Source organism: Oryzias melastigma, linkage group LG3 (assembly GCF_002922805.2).
Source record: "Oryzias melastigma strain HK-1 linkage group LG3, ASM292280v2, whole genome shotgun sequence".
Taxonomy (NCBI): Eukaryota; Metazoa; Chordata; class Actinopteri; order Beloniformes; family Adrianichthyidae; genus Oryzias; species Oryzias melastigma.
The window spans coordinates 30,255,019-30,268,460 of NC_050514.1; the positions used below are offsets into that span (position 1 = coordinate 30,255,019).

The window sequence follows — 13,442 nt, forward strand, 5'->3', positions numbered from 1 at the left end:
GACAAGTTAAAAAAAAAAAAAAAGAATTTGAAGTTTTTAGCTATTGTAAAATTGTTAATACAGGTCTTTAGATTATAATCATGGCGATTTTAGTAAAAATAAAAAAAATCTTTATGATGAGCAATTCCACAATGTTCTTTTATAAATGTGTAAAAAAGCACCATCAGAGTGTTTTGATGAGTATGGATTTGTAACAGACATTCTTCAGCCGTGGGGTTGGGGGGATGGAGGTGGTGAGACAGGAGCGGGGGTTCTCCGTATTCGAGGATTTTTGGAATTCGCGGATGTCTCCGGTCCCTAAACACTGCAAATAAGGGGGAATACTTCCGTTCATTAGAAAGTTCTCTCTGAGTTGTAGGTGGGATCTTTGGCTCGGAAGTAATCCAACGCTTGTATCCCATCATTTCTTTGTTTACATGCTCTCCTGCTAGCTTACAGCTCCTCACAAGCAGAAGCTGACATTAGCGTAGCAAAAAATAAAATAATATTTGTTAATATTTGTTTGGGGTTGTGAGGAGCTGCAAGTTAGTGGGAGAGACTGTAAACAAAGGAATGATGGGACATCAGCGTAGGGTTACCTCTGCGCCAACGGTCCCGCCCACAACTCAGATTCAAATTTCTAATGAGCTCCTGCTGCTCTGCAGGAAACATGTCTTAAAAAGAAAACAGGCTTTTGATATTGCTTAAAAATGACATCATCATGATTTAAAAGACCAAAGAGGACAATTTCATTATAGATAAAAAGATGGTTGGAATGGGACTTTAACTGACTGTGCTGTACTGTAATCTGTAACCATTAGAGGGCAGCAGTGGGTCGTGCCTGAAAATGCAGCGACAGTCCCAACACCTCAGCAAGCAGTTCTCAAAAGAGACAATGGAGTATTAGAAAAATATTTCCATTTTCTTTTCAGAGGAAGTGATCTGATAAGCAATAAAATATAAACTTATTAAAGAAATCCTCCTTTTTTATCCAGGCTTGGGACTGACAAAGTGATTCTCTCAGGCAGAGTTACTTTGTTTTCGTTGATGTTGGTTTTATTAGTGGATTTTGATATATTTTCGAAACATTTGCACCATTTTTTTTTCTCATTTTGATGTATTTTCTTGGTAAAAAATGTCAAAGATACATTTTCACTGGAAATGAGAATCAACAGCACAGAGAAAACTGTTTAAATGCAAAGAAATATGTCTTATTTTTATGGTTGCAGCTCCATTATACACAGCAGTTTCTTTTTTATAAATGTGGGATTTTTTAAAACAAGAAGCAAGAAAAGGTTAAAAAAAGTGGTATCTTTGAACTGATGCAAAAACTTAAGCCACAAAAACAGAAATCATTCATCATCCAACACAAAAACAATGCATGAATTTGATGATTACAAAAAAAGCAAATCATTCAAGAATGTTACAACCTGAGGTGGGTGTGGCTTCATGCACTGAATGCAGGAACTGAGGTAGTCTGTGACATCCACTCTGACAGATCTTATATAACATCAAGTTATGGATCACATTAATTGATCAAAAATACAACTATGAACAATTAAACATTTGCTATCTATAAATTCATCACAAAAATGTCAAAAGTTTAATGCTTAGTTCAGAGGCTCAGATTCCTGTTTAAATGTTGATGTTTGGGTCACATTTTGGAAAAACTGCTCTAAAACGTGATATAACTAAGCAGGTATGAAGCTTTGTGTCTGCTTCACATTTGAAGCCACAATGTGACAACAACTTCACAGTTTTTAAGTTATTAAAATTGATCGTCCTCATTGAACTGACTGGGCTGTACTGCCATCTGTGACCAATAGAGGGCAGCAGTGGGTCTTCAGCATTGGAAAAACTCCAGTAAGAAAAGTTGCTAAATAAGTTGGTACCCAAATAGAAAATTATTTATATTTTCACTTAATATCCTTTTATAGAAAATTATCTGATATAGAATAAAATATATAAAGAATCAACAAATCCTCCTCTTTTTCCAGGCTTGGGACTGGCAAAGTGATCAAGACTCACTAAGGCAGAGTTACTTTGTTTTTGTTGATGTAACATCAGACTTTTAGCAGCTGAACCTCCCCATCAGTGCCGCAGCCACACAGACCCACATGAACCCAGAGGGCGCTGTCCTGTTCTTGTAGCCCTTCTCTTCTGACGTGCATTCATAACCTCCGTCCTGCAGGGAGCTCATGCTTTCAATCAGAAGCAGACACTCGTCCTCCTTGTGTGAATGCTGGAAAGCATTCACACTAAAGTGATTCTCCTGCTTTTTTTCCGTACGTTTTTTGTGGCATGTAAAAACTCAGTCACACTTTCAGCAATTTCAACAAACTCTGTATCAAAACGTTCATCTCGTGCAGGACATTACTGCTTGTACTTTTGGTAGTTTTAGCTTTATAGTTTTTGAAATATTGAGCAAAATAAATATGCCTCATGGTAAATGAATAAGAAATTAATCTCAATTAAACACCAAGTTCAAAAAGTTCATGCGATTGAGTCCTGTCCTCTACTCAAACTAGAAAACAGCCGAGGTCCTTTCTCGGCATGGCGGGATTCTATCACTGTTTTATTCCGAATTTTTCAGCTCGAGCAGCTCCACTGACGGACATGACCGGCTCCAGATGTCCAAATTGCATCCAATGGACTACTGAGGCTGTGAAAGCTTTTCGGGACATTCAGCAAGCACTGAGTAAGAACCCAGTCCTTCACAGTCCAGATTTTAATAACGAGTTTATCTTGCTGACGGATGCATCTCAGAGGGGCATTGGAGCAGTGCTTCTGCAGGGGACACCAGAAGATCAACATCCTGTGGCTTATATAAACCGGAAGCTGCTCCCAAGAGAAACCCGCTACTCCACTGTGGAGAAGGAAGGACTTGCAATCAAATGGGCCATGGACTCTTAAATATTACCTCCTGGGAAGAGAGTTCATCTTGGAGACGGTCCACAGGGCTCTGCATTGGTTGGAGAAACTGAAGGACACTAATGGACGTACAACCCGCTGGTACCTCGCCATGCAACCCTACAGATTCATGGTCATCCACATCCCTGGCAAAGAGAACGACACTGCCGTCTTCCTCTCTCGTTCTCATGGAGAAAACTCCGAAGGGGACGGGAGTGTGGTGGCTGCTGCCATCTCACGACCATCAGGGCAGTAAATGGATAGCACCACACCATATTTATATTCCTATTGTTGTTTAAGTTTATTAATCTGTTTTTTTTTTGAGTTGCTGGCCCAGAAGACCACAGTGCTTGCCATTAATGCCAGCATTTTCTGGATGATTGAAGTCAGGCCTGACAACCCCAACATGAGCACTTGGCAGCAAACAACAACAGCAAGCAGCTGATTGGACTTTACCATGGCCAAGGGTGGGGGGGGGAGATATTAATTTGTTTGTGTAGATTATCAATTGGTTTGATTTCTAGTTATTGTCATTAATTTCTTAAAATTAACTGTATGTTATATTTAGTTTACATTTTACAGATTGATTTGATGTGCTGGCATATTGTTTGTAGTTAAGAGTTTATCATTTTCAGTTCCTCCTTGTGTTTGCCATGTGTGTCTGTCAGGTAAGGTCAGTTTCAGTCTGTTCATGTTACTTTGCTAACTTATGTTGCCTTTTGCCTGAGTTCCCTTATTCTTTAGTTGACCTCTTTTAAGGGCCCAGTGTGTTATTTAAATCATTTTTTGAAAAGAAAATTAAATTTCCAACTTTTTTGATACATATTGCATGCTGTCCTGCTTTTTTGGCTGCTTGGTCCACCACAGAAACAATTGATAGACCAAAAACACAGAAGTGATTCAAAAAATCCCATCAATAAAATCATGTATGATATTTTTTTTTTTTGGTTTTCCCAGAAACAAGTTTCAGTGTCATGAGACTCACAGTTATCAAAGGAGCTTCCTCATAAAGTTTTATGTTTTTATTGAATCAAATATGATGCAAAATGATGACAAACTCGATGATGTAAGAAGACTTGCTGCAACAATGTTCCTAAAAATGGGTGTGAAGGATTTGTTTAGCTTTATCAAACTAAATTATGCAAGATGTTACCAAAAAAATAAATAAACTTTTAAGTCACAGAGTGAGTGTTTAGTGAGTGTATCATAACGTCTCGTTTGCTTTTGACCTATAAACTAGGAGAACTGCATTTCCTGCCAGACTGAAAATGTTGAAGTAAATAACGGAACTCCAAAAGGAAGAAACTGTTGCTAAACTCTAGAGTGACTTTCTTAACACTCAACCAAAGTTAAACAGTTTAAAAAAATAGAAGCTGCTTCAAAAACTACAAAAAAAGACTCAAGTGGTTGAACACGTTTGAATTATGTTGTTATAAAATGTTTAAAAAATCAAATATTTTCAAAAAAGAAAATCTGGCAAATAAAGAGTTAAAAATATGAATATCTAAGAAGACAAGCTCATACGTGTTAAAATGCTCCAGGTTTAAACTTGATTCTAAGATTTGATCTGCTAAGGTAGAAGCCTAATAATAAATAAATGTCCTTATTATAAAAGACTTCAACAAAAACTAAAGTTGTGTCATGGTCAGAAGGAAAGAGATGAAGACAAATAGTTTATTGTGATGGAGAAGTTGCTTGAAGTCCAGGAGGGGGAAGAGGTCCAGGTAGGTTAAAGATGTAGGGAGTCCAGGAGGGGGCGAGATCAGGAGTAATTGAATGGTTCCAGGCCAGCACAGACTAGAGACAGAAAACAGAAGGATTTGATTAGGAGAAGCGTAACAAGCCAGGGATGCAGACTCAGTTGTGGGCTCAATACCACTTGAGCTTAGCAGACGGACTGGCAGGGAAAAGCTGGAGGAACCGGTCTTAAATGTTGCCGGGGTGATGAGTTGCAGGTGTGCCAGGATGCCCTGCCTCATGCTGGACACCTGTGGAGGAGAGATATGAGAAAGCAGCAACAGAACCAATGGAAGGAACCAAAAAGAAATAGGATAGGGCAGCAAAGGGGCAGGAACTGTCAGACCCTGACAAGTAGAACAAAAGACTGTAGATTAAAGACTAAGATCATAAATATGTGAATAAAAACAGAATAAAATAATTTAAGGTGGAAGCAGAGCAAAATGTGTCTTATATATAAATAATAAATAAACATAAAAAAGTTTATCCTCAGATTTCATCCAGAGATACTCCTGCCGTGTCAGAAGATTCATAACTGTCCAACACACGAGTCCTTCAGCTCATATGTTTGCTCAGGACAAAAAAACTGATACAAATAATGAATAAATACATAAATAAAACACTTTACAGTAGAAGCAGAGCAAAATGTGTCTAAATTTCCCTTTATGAAACTTATTAAACTTAAGAGCAAACTAGAGTCCACCAAACAGATCAAAATTGGCTGATGTTTGTTGCTTTTGAAAAGCAAAAGGTCTTATTGGTTTTAAAGCTATTTTTTGTTTTTAGGGAGCTAGTATGACACACTGAGACCAAAACCAAGAATTGCTTGAATTAGCAGGAATGAAATGCTTAGTTTAATCTATTTGTCTTTGAATTTGGACCAAAGTTTCTGCAGTTCATCATCCTCTACAAGCACAGACACTCACCTGACCGTAGGCGCCAGCTCGTCCGTGCACAAATAGCATGCATGAAGGAATAATTATGCTTGATATGTTTTTATGGATAAGCATGAGCTGCTCTATTTGTATTGTAAGGGTTGTGAAAGTTTTTGTTTCCAACCAGAATATGAGTAATATTTTAGAGCAGGGATCATCAACCTTTTTTAAACTGAGAGCTACTTCATTGGTACTGAATCATACGAAGGGCTACCAGTTTGAAATAACAAATTTACTTAGTTTGCCTTTAGTTATTCATTAATAATAATAATAATAATAAATATACTCCTCTATGTAAAGACACTGATTTCTCACGATAATTATCATTAATGACATCAAGCTAGGAAACAAATGTCAATATTCAGAACTTTATTCATCTCAACAGATCTTGTCACATTTTGAGGTAATGAAAAAATGCAATGCTTTTAGCAAAATTATAACTATTATTAATCAATTATTAATTAATTAATTATAGCTATTATTAGTGTATCTGCGCTCCTCGAACACTTTAATTCAGGGTCATGCATCTGTCCCTTTATTTTCTTTAAACCTCCGAACAGGTTGATTGACAGATCCCACAGCAGACAAGAATCTGCTCATGGTGCGTTCACCAGACCCTGGACATAAGTGAACCCAAATAGTTACTCAGCCCAACTCAGTCCGCTACAAACTTTGTCATTTTTAAACAATCCGCAACAAAACAAATCAGTTTTTCAGAGAAAACGTCGACACTATTTAATCACTCGATTATATCCTGATCAGTGCCGGTGTTCTATATTTTCTCTGATGAACTGCTTCGTTTTACTGCCAATATCAAGTGCTCAGTGAACGCACCATTCAGAAACACTCAGCAGCTCTGGTTCTGATTCCATTACACATGAAACTTTAACCAAATTCTAAGAATTTAAAAAAAAACACAGAGTCGCAATGACATGGTTTCATAATAATGTGATAAAACACAAACTGAATCACGCGATAAGTCATTAAAAACACGGCAATGTGTGTGTGTGTTTTTTTATTTGATTGACTAAAAAGGAGCATTTGAGTAAAGTCACAGCATTGTGGCGCACGTGTGCCGCGCTGGCTCACGCAGCGAGTCCATTGATAGTCTCAGATGCGAGTGAGAAGTCTGTTCATCCATCCATTTTCTTGACCGCTGTGTCCCTTTCGGGGTCGCGGGGGTGCCGGAGCCTATCCCGGCTACTGAAGGGCGAAGGCGGGGTTCACCCTGGACAGGTCGCCAGTCTGTCGCAGGGCCTCGATCACACACATCCACTCTCACATCCACACCTAGGGGCAATTTAGAGTCACCAATGAACCTATGAAGCATGTTTTTGGACGGTGGGAGGAAGCCGGAGTCCCCGGTGAAAACCCACGCATGCACGGGGAGAACATGCAAACTCCACACAGAAAGGTCCCAGCTGGGATTTGAACCGGGGCCTTCTCGCTGTGAGGCAAGAGCGCTAACCACTGCGCCACCGTGCAGCCCAGAAGTCTGTTCAGTGGAATTCAAAAGAAAGAACACGACTAGATCCACTGAAGTTTGTCACTGCACTTGAGATAAACCTCAAATGAGACTCCTGCATCGTATTCAGGCTGCAGATGAAGCGATAAGGAAATCTTGGTTATTGATTTTACAGAGGAGATGCACAATCAGCTGTGACGCTGATCTGTCGTGGCGCCCGCTGTGCTGTACTCGGACAGTCACTGTAAGTGCAGGTTGAAATTATATACATATTTTTTATTGTTTTTCATGGGTTTTGAAATTTGTAAAACTTGTAATTTGATTTATTTTTTGGGACTGTACAGTGAATTTTAGTTGAAGCATGCTCAGAGCGATATAAGTAGTCTCGCGAGACTTTGAGCTTTTGATGTTGGCCGCAGTTTTTGTTCATGAAGAAGTTCCTGCTGGAAGAAAGCAGCAGCACGCACGATGCTTTGGACTCAAAGAGACTCTTTTCTTGACAAGCGGAAACGAGGTATTTATTGTGCTTTTTGTTTGTATTACTTTGTATTGTTTTGTGGAGTTTTTATTTATTGAAATGTTTTATAATGCTTTGTTCATAGTTTTCACGGTTAAACGAAAGCGAAGGCACGAAGTGTACCCAAAGTTGGATGACGTGCAAAGAGAAAATAAACGCCCGTTGCAAAAACCGACCTGTGTTGTCATGAGAAGAGTCACAGTGAAAACTCGACTGCTCCACACGGGGAGAAGAAAGCAGGCTGCTGCGCGTGAAGCCCGCTTAGCAGAGCACCGCCTCGTATCGCATCGGGAAGGCGACGCCCATTTTCCTCACCGCGTGCAGGCGAGCATGTAAGATTGTCAGAAGCACAGCTCCACCAAAGAAGCCCAGAACGTTCTTTTCCACAAACAAAGTTAAGAAATAGTGGTGTGAAAAGTGAGTTTAAAGGTTGCAGCTTAAGAGAAAAAGGTTATACATCTCTTGCTTTATGACGATTTGTATTTGGAATTCTGAGGTGTTTCTACTCTGTTGTTAAATACTTAGTAAATGTGTGGTTATATGTTTAAGGAATCATATTTTTCTTAAGAGATATAAAAGGTGCATTTTTATAAAACTTAATTTGTTTATTCAAAAGGTAAATCGTTGAAGGTTAAGTTACTACAGTTCATCAGTATTATTGTTATTCTAACTGATTTTTCAATTGCAATTTACACTAAAAGTTTTCATTTATTTTATTTAGGGACAAATAATTTGCATCTTAGGTTCAGATAAAGTAATTTTGTTTGTAATTTCAACAAATCCAGACACATTGTTTAAAATATAGATTACTGCACTCTAGACAAGATGTCACATGCACAAACAAGCAATTTAGAGGAGCAAGCTGAGCCATCATCCCAAGTTGAAACTGCTCACCTGCTTCCTGAAGAAGAAGCAAAAACACTTAGAAGAAGTGAAAGAGTTTGAATTCTAACTGAAAAAGGAAAAGAATTCCAAAATGAAAAAAATGAAAGCAATGGAACGCAAGTACAAAATAGCATATGAAAAGTGGAGATACCATGCAAGAGTTAGTAAAGAAATATTATCAGATACGCTTTGCAAGGATGAGTTAAATGAGCTAATCGAGGACATTCAAGCCACCTCTTCTGCTGTAAAGGGAATGTATGATGAGTTGTGGCAAGTACATGCACCTGAGTCAGATATACGGCGGAAGGTTGATACCTATGGCAGATTTTGGAGAAACGCTTTGGCGACCCATTCATCATAGGGAAGTCCTTCAGGGACAAACTCTACAGTTGGCCAAAAGTAAGTTCAAAGGATGCACATGAGCTTAGAGAGTTTGCAGACTTCCTCCAGAGCTGTGAAAAGGCTATGTCACATGTAAAGACCTTGAAGTTCTCAATGATTGCAATGAGTGCCAAAGGATCCTGCTCAAACTTCCAGATTGGTTAGTTTCCAGTTGGAACCGCAAGGTTATGGAAACTAAAGAAACCTTTGGTATGTATCCAAAGTTCAAAGAACTAGTCGACTTCCTTTCAAGAGAAGCAGATCTTGCTTGTGATCCTGTATTTTCAGTACAAGCACTAAAAAGCGTGGAAGGAGAAAAACCCAAACAACAAAGAAATCAAACAGTTCATGCTAAGACTCTGTTTACAAACACAACAGAAAGAAGCTACCCATCCTGTGCATTTTGTAAACATTCCTGGACATTTCATCGTAGAATGTAAAAGATTCTGTGAAAAGATGTTGCAAGATCTTGTTAAATTTGTGCAAGCAGAAAAGCTGTGCTTTGGCTGTTTGAAGGTTGGCCATCAGTCAAAAAGGTGCAACAAAAGAAGTACATGTGGAAAGTGTCAAAAGAAACATCCCACTTGTTTGCACAATGATGACTTAAAAGAGAGACAAAGGTCAACACTTCAAAATCCAAGTGATAAAGCAACAGAAAATGGAAATCTAACATCCGAACCTGCAGTGTATAGAATGAGAGTGCACCTGTTTGGAGCCGCCTCATCTCCCGGCTGTTCTAACTTCGGACTTAAATATTTGGCATCACAGGGACACGGAACCTTTAGTGACGAGACTATCAAGTTTATTCAACGAAGCTTCTACGTTGATGATGGCTTGAAGAGCTTTGAAACTCCAGTTGAAGCCATACACTTGGTGAATGAAGCAAGAGCTCTGTGTAAAACTGGGAATCTTCATCTCCACAAGTTTGTCTCCAACCATCCAGAAGTCTCTGCTGCAATACCACCTGAGGAACGTGCACAGAGGAAAGACATAAACATGGCTCTAGGGGAACTTTACATTGAGTGTGCTTTAGGTGTCCAGTGGTGTGTTGAAGTTGATGAATTCCAGTTCAGAGTTATTGTCAAGGACAAGCCCATGACAAGAAGAGGAGTTCTTTCAACAGTTGCTTCTGCCTTTGATCCGTTGGGATTTGTTGCTCCTTACATATTGCTTGGGAAGCAAATCCTTCAAGAGCTCTGTAAAGAAAAGGTGAACTGGGATGAAGACCTCCCATATCAAATCCAGCCTCGATGGGAGTCATGGCTGAGAGACTTAACCCAACTGCCAGCAATCAGAATACCAAGGTGTTACTTACCACCAAGCTTTGGTAAGCCCATACAGTACGAACTCCACAACTTTTCAGATGCAAGTTATAACGGATATGGATCCTGTTCATACCTCCGAGCAGTAAGTGAAACAGGAAAGGTGTGTTGTTCACTTGTAATGGGAAAGGCAAGGGTGACCCCTACCAAGCAGATGACCATACCAAGACTCGAGCTGTCAGCTGCAGTAACCTCAGTTCGGAACAGTGATGCTGTCAAAAAAGAACTAGAGATTGAAAATTTGCGTGAGTACTTCTGGACAGACTCAAAGGTAGTTCTTGCATATGTGAACAATGATGCAAAGAGGTTTCATACCTTTGTAGCTAACCGGGTTCAGCACATAAGGTCCAGTTCAGAACCAAACCAATGGCATCATGTCAGTTCAGAAAACAATCCAGCTGACCATGCCTCAAGGGGGTTAAATACATCTCAGTTAAGAGAATCTAACTGGCTAACAGGTCCAGATTACCTCTGGCAACCGACACTTCAAATGCAAGTTTGTGAAGAGGAGATGGTGGGAGTTTTGGAAATTTCTGACCCTGAGCTTCGCAAGTCCTGTGTTAACACTGTCAAGACAGAAGCAGATTCAGTTGTGAATTGCTTCACCAAGTTTTCAGAGTGGTCCAGAGTTGTGAGAGCTGTTGCCAGGCTTAAAAGATTTGTCAGAGAACTTAAAGGGGTACAACCAAGAACAAATGAGACAAGCAGTCTTGAAGAAAGGCAAGAAGCTGAACAGCTTATAATTAAGCTGGAACAAAGGGAAGCCTTCTCAGAAGATATAAAGAAATTAAAACAAGGAAAAGCCAACTCTCTTGGCAAACGCAGTCAGCTGCACAGTTTAAATGCTTTTCTTGATGACAACGAAGTCCTCAGAGTTGGAGGGAGGCTTTGCCGATCAACCCTGAACATCCAGCTATACTTCCCAGGGGGTCTCATGTATCATCCTTGCTTGTGAAGCACTATCATGAGCGTGTTTGTCATCAGGGCAGAGGAATGACCATGAATGAACTACGTTCAAATGGGATATGGATAATTGGATGCGGAAACATGGTCTCCTCGCACATTTACAAATGTGTGAAATGTAGGAGATACAGGAGAAACACAGAAGTTCAAAAAATGGCTAACCTGCCAAGAGAGCGGACAGAAACAACCCCTCCTTTACATACTGTGGCCTTAACTGTTTTGGTCCCTTTATTGTAAAGGATGGAAGGAAAGAAGGATAATCTGTTCCATATTAGGAATTGACAGAGAAACAAAAAGAGTTGAAAAGTTTTAGTCCAGTTTTTATTATTTTTCTAGAGCTCTCAGGTGAGGGACAGTGTGCCACAAAAACAAACGGCTCCAGCTGTCTCTCAGATCATTTATGGCTGCATCACGGCACAAATTACTGTTTCTTGCAAATGTTGCATCATTGAATTTACTTAAAAAGTGCAGCCAAAAAAGCAGAAATTATTTATCCAACACCTTTTCCAGTTTTGTGCAGACTGCATTTAAATATGACAGAAAAAAACTACACAAGAATTTAGTGATAGCTAAACAAGTGCAAACAAAGTCTTCAATAGGTTCGATTTCAAGAGACATGACAGATTATTTCACAGTTACATAGCTGCATGAGAACGTAGGAAGCATTCTTTTATTTTTAATTTAGTGTTTTTTGTTTTAGTGATTCATGTATTTATTTATTATAAAGTTTGGCCCAGGAGAACACTCTAGGTTAGTAGAGAGGATTCAGTCTGTGGAAATCATTTAGACACACAATCAGGAAAAAAAGAAGCTCAAGCGCATGACAGCATAATGAAAAAAAAAAAAAAAAAAAATTATTGAAGAATTCAAGGATGTGGTTCAATGTGCTAAAAGCGAGAGCTGAGGCAGGCATCCATTCTAGATTCTAAAACATATCTATGAACAACAGAAAATTGGAAACCACAAACTCAACACACTAGTGTGAAAGATTCACGTCAAACATCATCAACCGGAACTGCAGTTCTCAGAAAAATAATAAACATTTTTGATCATAAACTTCAGCATGAGTCTGGCAGCTTAACTCAGATTTATGTTGAAATGTTGATCTTTGGGATGAGAAACTATGAACACAAATACATTTTCTTAGGCAGGAGCTGCTGCTATTTAATGTAAAACAAATGATAACAGAGCAAGTGTGAAACTTCATTTCTCCTGAAGATCTGCAGCAAAAATCTGACATCGTCAGAATAAATAACACTTTTTTTTAAAGTTATTAAAGGGTAACCAAACCCTAAATAATTTTTTTTGGCTTTTGATCTCTATAAATGGTGCTTTAAAAGTCCAGCCACACAGACCCACATGAACCCAGATGGCGCTGTCCGGCCCGGCGCCGTGCTCCTCAGCTGGTACCGTGCCACCACTTTCTTGTAGCCCTTCTCCTCTGACGTGCATTCATAACCTCCGTCCTGCAGGGAGCTCATGCTTTCAATCAGAAGCAGACACCCGTCCTCCTTTGGGCTGCAGGACTTTGAGGAGCTGGGGGTCTTCCAGACGTACTCGGCATGGAGGGAAGACACGGGACAACGCAGGAAATATCTGGATCCAGAGGGAAGGACGATCGGGCTGTTTTCCACTTTTTCTGAAGGAAAAGAAGGAGAGGTGTGTAGCATTAAGACAAATATTTGATATTTTGTTTATTCAAGAACCAGTTGGGCTATTTTAACTTGAAAGGAATACAAGCTCCAAGATGTAAACCCCAAAGAACAACTAACTAACTAACCGTTTGTCAGATGCTTCAGATCAGTCTGGATAAAAGCTTTGAAGCTACAGCAGCCGATACCAGTTTGACAAACAGGACAAACTGGAGGACCCTTGCAGAGTTCCTGACAAATTTAAAGCTGAATATGTGGGGTTTTCTCTGCTTACTGGTAAATATACTGTTCTTAGCTGTCACATTTATGTGTGTGAACGTTTTTTTTCATGTTTGACGTATTCCCTGGAGGAAAGAGGTAAACAGCAGTCACAGCTCAGGAACTGCTGGACAGCTAAACCTACCAGAAAGTCACTTCCTTGAACCAAAAACCAAAGGAGTAAGTTGGCACACCTGGAAACAGGAAGTGACCCAAAGATCATACGCTGGTGAGTTGGATTTAGTGTGGATAAGGTGTAGTTTTTGCATTTGTGCGTGGTGAACATTCAGTTCAGTTCAGGCCACATGAGAACAAAGAAAACATGGATCATATATCGGTCATGAGAAGAATTTCAGATTATTATCTGATTCTCAAAGGTTCAAAGTCTGTGGATTCATGTTAAACTGCTGCTGTCAATGTAGAAAGTTCACATGCTCT

General features: G+C 39.5%; 1 protein-coding gene across 1 annotated transcript in view; it reads right to left on the reverse strand.

Moving 5' to 3' along the window:
• Positions 1–3,842: 3,842 nt before the first annotated feature.
• Positions 3,843–13,442, reverse strand: part of LOC112161150 (semaphorin-7A) — a 14,554-nt gene continuing 4,954 nt past the window's right edge. The window contains exons 9-11 of the mRNA XM_024296179.2: positions 12,454–12,733; positions 4,766–4,877; positions 3,843–4,686 (exon numbers count right to left, since the gene is read on the reverse strand). Of these exons, the coding sequence (XP_024151947.2) occupies positions 4,865–4,877; positions 12,454–12,733 (293 nt within the window). The 3' untranslated portion in view covers positions 3,843–4,686; positions 4,766–4,864. The remainder of the gene's footprint in view (positions 4,687–4,765; positions 4,878–12,453; positions 12,734–13,442) is intronic.